This window comes from Struthio camelus, chromosome 19 (assembly GCF_040807025.1).
Source record: "Struthio camelus isolate bStrCam1 chromosome 19, bStrCam1.hap1, whole genome shotgun sequence".
In the NCBI taxonomy this organism is placed as follows: domain Eukaryota; kingdom Metazoa; phylum Chordata; class Aves; order Struthioniformes; family Struthionidae; genus Struthio; species Struthio camelus.
In genome coordinates, this window is record NC_090960.1 from 2,006,359 (window position 1) to 2,012,946 (window position 6,588).

At 53.2% G+C, this 6,588-nt stretch overlaps 1 protein-coding gene across 12 annotated transcripts in view; it reads left to right on the forward strand.

Moving 5' to 3' along the window:
• SLC39A11 (solute carrier family 39 member 11) overlaps positions 1-5,677 on the forward strand; it is a 153,348-nt gene extending 147,671 nt beyond the window's left edge. For all 12 annotated transcript variants that reach the window (XM_068913862.1, XM_068913856.1, XM_068913863.1 and 9 more), the window contains 3 exons: positions 2,054-2,152; positions 3,460-3,618; positions 3,787-5,677. In XM_068913862.1, the coding sequence (XP_068769963.1) occupies positions 2,054-2,152; positions 3,460-3,618; positions 3,787-3,865 (337 nt within the window). In that variant the 3' untranslated portion in view covers positions 3,866-5,677. The remainder of the gene's footprint in view (positions 1-2,053; positions 2,153-3,459; positions 3,619-3,786) is intronic.
• The last annotated feature ends 911 nt before the right edge of the window (positions 5,678-6,588 follow it).

Below are 6,588 nucleotides of genomic sequence, written 5' to 3' on the forward strand. Positions count from 1 at the left end.
TGAACTGTCTGCCCTTGAGCACCCCTCCAAACCTTTCCTGTGCGTTCTTGAGTTTTAACCTGCGAAAGAGCCGTGTTTGCTGCCCCTGGGGACACAGTGCTTTAACTGGAGCCGTGTGAGTTTGCCCTGCCTTCCTGTATCGCCCTTGGTATTGGGCTTCTGTCCTCGGTGCCTGAAGAAATGGTCTTCATAGCAGCCAGAGTTTCCTTACGTTGCTTTACCGATGGACCGACTAGCTCCCTCTTCTCTTCGTGGTGCCAACGGCGACTGCTCGCGTCTCTGGTCTGGCTGCTCTGAGGTGCAGGTCCGCTGTCCTCATCCCACGCTCCAGGTCACTTTGGGACGCGGTACGAAGGGCACGTTGGCGTTGCAGCTCCCCTGCGCTCGTCTGTAGCCGGGACCGGGCCCCTGCGTGTGCCCACCCGTGCCAGCCTCCTCCCCACGCAGGGCTGCAAGTTTCAAAATCCTCCTACCTAGATGAAAGGCTGCGGTTGGAAATCAGAGACCAAGAAGCAAAACCACAACTGCTTTCCTCGCTCAGAAAGCGGGCTTCGAAGCACTGACGTCCAGACGCCTGCTGCAACGCGCAGGTGGAGAAAGCGGAGTTCTTCGCAGCCCAGAGAGGGGGGAGCAGAAGAGGAGCCGGGATCTGGAGAGGCAACGGGGAGATGCCGCGGGAGCCACCGGTCCCGAGCTGCGGACCCCAACGTGCCGTTCCTGCGCCCGTGCGCGGTGCTGGGAACGGGTGCGTTGCCCTTACCCCAGGCTGGCCTCCCGGGTCAGCAGAGAGCGAGGAGCTTCCCTCGCGGCACGTTCCTGCTCTGCGCCGACGGGCGCGAGAGGAGTCTTCCCTCTGTCAGTCGAATCTGCAGGGAATTTCAGACGCCAGACCAGATCCTGCAGCTGGTGGTGTGAGTTACCCCTCTTCCACACAGGTCTGCCCTGGCCCCCCCCCAACAAGTATTTGCAAATCTCGGAACGGCCATGGATTTGTACGAGGAAAGAGATGGTGGTGTGTTTGCAGACCGACGCTGTTAGGATGGGCTCTGAGCTCGCGTTGCTCCCGAAGACCTCTGTTATTGTAGCAAAGGGAGCTGCTCCCGCTCTGAGTGATCCTGGGTTCGGAAGAGCAAGCGCTGCCTTTCCATAGGGTGTAGGGGAAAAAAAGAGAGAAAGAAAGCAAAAGCCTGTGGTTAAAACGTGCTCCCTCTCGTCTTACAAACCCCATGGCCATGAGCCTCATCCAGGAGGTGGTAAGAGTTAGCAGTAAGGTGCAGGTAAGAGCCAGACAGGGCAGGTTACCGGTACGGGCAAGGGACCAACCTCCTCGCCGTGCCTGGAGCTTCGCTGGCAAAACCTCTCGCGGAGGAGGAACCTGCTCCGCTTCGAGGACTGGCACGTGCTGGAGGGTCCCGTTTGCATCCATCTCTTCTTTCTCTGGAGTGGAAAGACAAGTTTGATGACGCTGGGGCTGTCCTGATTCCCCTGTTCCCTGTCTGCTGCCTGTCCTGGGCTGCGTTTGTCTAAATAAGGATTTCTCCGCACGGTTTAACTCTTGGCGTTTCCTCTCCCAAAGCGAAGGAGCGAGCGCTTTCCCCGGTGCGTGGCTCTCACCGTTTGGTGGACGAGCAGCCCACCGCCCGGGTAGCACCCGCCATCACCCCACCAGAGCAGCTGGGCCGGGAGCCCCCTGCGTCCCCCCATGCCAGGCTGCCGGGATGCTGTAACGCCTGGGAAACCTTGGGTTTCAAATGCCTCCCTGGGCCTCCCTAGATGTTACGGAAACAGTTCTCTTTCCATCTGTTTCTCTGTTGCTCCCAGGGCTGGTGCTAAAGCTGATTAAATGAGGTAAAGCTCTTTGAAGGTGAAGCTTGCTTTGTGTGTGTTAAATATTAGCTCAATTAGTCCCGAGGACTGGATACGCTTACATTAAAAAGACATATCTTTATTAATGTCTTTTTTTTTCCAGCTCCCCGGCAGCTTAGCTTGGCCTGTCCTTTCCTCCTCATATATATACCTACATATATAAATATGTTTGTTTTTATTTGGGTAGGAACTTAGCAATCGGAATTGGCATCCAGAATTTCCCAGAAGGGCTTGCCGTGAGCCTGCCTCTGCGCGGCGCTGGATTTTCGACGTGGAGAGCGTTCTGGTAAGCAGAGCTCCTCTTCGGCCCGGGGAAAGCACTAAATGCTGCCCTGGGCCCTCCCAAGCGGCGATATCCCCCTGCCTCGTGCAGGCTGACCCAGGCCCAAATCCTGCTCCTCGGTGAAGGTGGGTAAAAGAGCCCCCAGTGACGGGGTTGAAGCTCAAAGAGAAGTGCAGCGGCGAGAAAGCAGGGCTGCGGGGCTGCTGCCTCTCCCGAGAGCCGGACTCCGGCCCGGAGCGCCGCCGGCTCCGTGTCTCTGAGCCTGCCCAGGCGGTGGGAACCCTCCGACCCAGCCCTGCACGCGTTAGTGATCCTTGCGGTTCACCCCAGCACCGTTTTGTTGGCCATTTAGCGCCTGTGGTTAGCTCCCAGATCCTGCACTGAAAAGGATTTTTTTAATTTTGTTTTGTTTTTTCTCTCACTTCGCTCTGGGCATGATTTCAACCCCTTTTTTTTTTTTTTTGCCTTTCCCTGAGGTGAAAAAGCCAGGGGCATGAACCCTGCGAGCGCAGGGCCATGTTCCTGCCCGTGCACGTGTGCTCAGCCCTGTGATGGATGGCAGGGTGGGAGGGACAGCTTGGAAACTTCTCCCTCCAAAGTTTTGCTTTCTTTCCTTCCTACCCACCACCTCCAGCTCCCTAAGCACAGCCGCTGCTTTGACTTGCACCAGGGTTGCTGCTGCTGGGAAGGCAGTTCCCATGGTCTGGGGAGCTCTGCTCATTAAAACAGACCCAGAAGGAAAGAAAACAAGAGGGAAAAGCTGAATTTCATCCTGTCAATCATCCATGTGAGGCTGTGGCCAGATGTCCTCTTTCGGACTGAGCTGTCCCAGTTGGAAGTACATCCTCTCTGATCCATCCCTGCTTGCAGGCTCGAGGTCCCCAATTCCCGCAGAGCTGTTGGGGGAAAGATCAGCTCTTAATTCCCCTCCTGGCAAAATCAGCTAGGTTGAGTGAAACCACCTTTATCACCTGTTTTAATAACAGTGCTGCAATGTAACCTCTTCCCCCACGGGTTACCCACATGTTTTGGGGTTTTGCCACGTTTGCGCCCAGTGCATGCCTTTAGCACGTTGCTGCAGGGCTGCAGCGGAGGACGGGGCTCCAGGGCCAAGCAGATCCTGCTGCCCGGTCTGTGGAGGGACCAGCCCCAGCAGAGAGGGTGGTTTCTGCATGCTGGGGAGGAAGAGGGAGGAGGCCACGCTAGCTCCCAGCCACCAGCCCATCTGAGCTGCGGGAGGGCTTTGCTGCCCCTCTTGCAGGGTCCCCAGCGGCTTTTAGTCTCTTTTTTTTTTTTTTTTTTTTTTGCAGGTATGGGCAGCTGAGCGGCATGGTAGAGCCTTTAGCTGGCATCTTTGGTGCCTTTGCCGTGGTGGTGGCAGAGCCTCTTCTGCCCTACGCCTTGGGCTTCGCTGCCGGGGCGATGGTCTACGTGGTCATGGATGATATTATCCCCGAGGCACAAACCAGGTGAGACCCCCTGTGACAAGCACTAAATACCGTTAAATATACGGGGCAATACAGAGGACTTTGGAAGAGCCCTTCCCTTGCCCAGAAGAGATAAAAGCAGTGCATTTTTCATCCTAAAAGAACAGCCCAGCTCCTAGGAGCTCATGGCCTCCCCTTTTCTCCTTGCAGTGGCAATGGGAAGCTGGCTTCCTGGACCTCAATATTAGGATTTGTGGTGATGATGTCCCTGGACGTTGGCCTTGGGTAATGGCAGGTCACCACTCCCCAGGAGAAGACTTCAGAGCAATCTGTGTGACGGCAGTTGGAACTGGACATACTTTATCCTCTAGACTTTTTTGTATATATTTTTTGATCTGGTTTGGTGTTGATTACCTATAATTTTATATATCTTCCCCCCATAACATAATGTTGATGATTTTCAAAGCACAAATATGGGTGGCTTCTTGCAGGTCCTGGTTTCCTTTTGCCACCAGATTTTCTTTTTTTCTCAGCAAGGTTGTTGGTAAGACGCATCGACTGGGCTGCAGGTTACAGTTTACTTTCCCTTCAGCTCTGGGGTTGTTTCTCTAAGCCAGGTCGCTCTTGGTTTCGATCATCTTTGTTCTGTAGAAGATTAGAAATTCACTGTCAAGTGTTTACGCTGCTCTGTGGTTAAGTACCAAGGCATTTGAATGGAGTAAACTCCTTAGAGTCTCAGTTTCCACACTTGATGTCAAAGGCAGGTGGAAGTGTTAGTCCTAAGGTAACATAGTGCTTTGTGGAGTAGCAGGTCTAATATAGCCTGCTGGTCCTGGGAATTTTTTAGGGTGCTAGTTGTTTTGATGGATGCAAATAGCCCAAACCAATAAAAAATGAATTGTCTTGGTATCTCTGCAAGACAGAAATATCTTTTTTCCTGAAATGTATCTCCCAAGTGGGGCTTTGTTGCAATGCAGTGTGGCTTGTCCAATAGCCAGAGCTTTTCTCCTTTAAAGAAAATGGAGAGAAGAATATGTCTGTTTTGTAGCATGCAATCTGTTAAAAGGCAAGGTGTGGTTATCCACGTTGTTGATAATGTGCTATGTGATGGTGGTAAGGCAGGATTCATTTCCACATGGGCCAGTGACTGTGTTTCTAATGTTACTGAGCAACAGCTATTTTATGGCTGCTCTTTTAAATAGTTAATGACTCTCTGCTTTTTTGAAAATCTCCATGAAGTGTTAATGTGGGCTTTTCCCAGAGGTTGCCCTGTTAGCACGTCGTCTCTGCCGTGGCCTTTGAAGAGCTGGGAGCTGAATCAGACTTGACAGAGGATCCGAGTGGGAGAGCAGCTCTCCTTTCCCTTAGCAGTATCAGGGTGAAATAATTTATGAGGATGAATTAATTATCCAAGCAGAAGAGCCAGAAACATGTACCGTGTGTATCTGCCTCTTCACCCCTCTTCTTCCCAAGCGTCTCTGGTCTAGCAGCCACTGCTGAGCACACAGAGCTGCTTGCTGCAGGGACCGGGAGCGAGCCCTGCTCAGCTCCTCGGGCATCCCGTGCTGCGCAGGGGCCTGTGCCGGCCGCGGTGCCACCTCCGTCACCTCGAGGGAAGGACAAAAGGCAGGAGTTGGCATAATGATGTAAAACACCCCTCCCTCTTGGCTGAGGATGCTTCCTTCTTCAGTAAAAGGGGGTTCATTAGCCTCTTTGGGAGGAACAATTAATAACTGGATTGCCTGGCTGATATTTGACTTGCTCAATCCCTCCACAGCCGTGACTGCCAGAGGTTGGTTCTCGGGGAACTGGGGCTGCGTGCGTGGGAGATTATAAACTGTCTTTAGGTCCTGCTAGAGAGGTTGCAGGAAGGCAGCCCAAGGGAGTAGGCTTGACTAAACTAAGTTCAAGCCATGGATTTTTTGTTTGGTTCCTTTTTCGGTTGGATTTCGTTTGTATTTCATCTGTATGTCAATCTGGATGATACAAAACTACTGTTTGCTGATGGATTCGACCTTTTAACTGTGATTGGTTTCAATAAATGGGAAATTCAGCGTTTGTACTGATTTGTTTTAATAGAGTAAATCCATGCCTTTTCTTCTCCTGTCTCCATTCTGTTGCCTTTCTTTTCTCCAACTTAATTGTTTTTGGCTTGCCAAAGGTCCTGCCTCTCAACTGGAAAGGTAGCCTGTTGAAAAAAAAAATACAAAGCCAAAGAAAACCAGCTCTGCACTACCTCATCCAGGCACACTGTGAGTGCGTTTTACTGTTCACTGAAATTGTTGTAGCAAACCAGCTCGCTCTCCCCCAGGTCCAGCTCCTGACACTAACTGCCTTATGACTCAGAAAACAACACCTCAGCAAATCCCTCAGGAAAACAGCAGCCCACGGTTTTGCCTGCACTGACTTGAGGGTACGTGTGTATCAGCTGTGCACACGCATGTGTGTGCATGCACATGCATGTATAGATGCTGCCTCTGCTTCCCCTGGAGCCAGCCCCGACCGAGGTTGCTGCATCCTGCAGCATTGGCCTCGACTCGAATGCTGGGGGAAGCGCAGGGATGAAGGTCGTGGTGATGATCAATCCCAGAAGCTGGGGATGGGAACAGGAGGGCAACGTCCCCTCTTCCCCCGGGAGGTCCCTCCGGCGGCCCAGATTAGCTCACGGCATCCGCTCTCGCCCTTCGCTGGGATCCCTGGGGCTGCAGAGACTTGACAGACCTACTCAGGTCTCTCAAGCTCATTTGGAGAACGAGTTGCCCTGACAGCTCTGCCACGAGGACTTAGGTCGCGTCCCCTGCTATTGCAGCCCGCGGCCGGCTCGCCAGGCTGCCCCGTGCGCGGGGGTGATCTGGGGTTACGGACTTCCAGCAGGAAAAGCAACGGGCATCAGGACTCCTAAAAATAGCAGGTGAGTGCTGTCGTTGCCGCGTCCCCGGTGGCTCCACCAGGGCAGGAGAATGGGAAATGACGTGCGCAAGGTCACGCATGGAGGCGGGAGGAGAACAATGG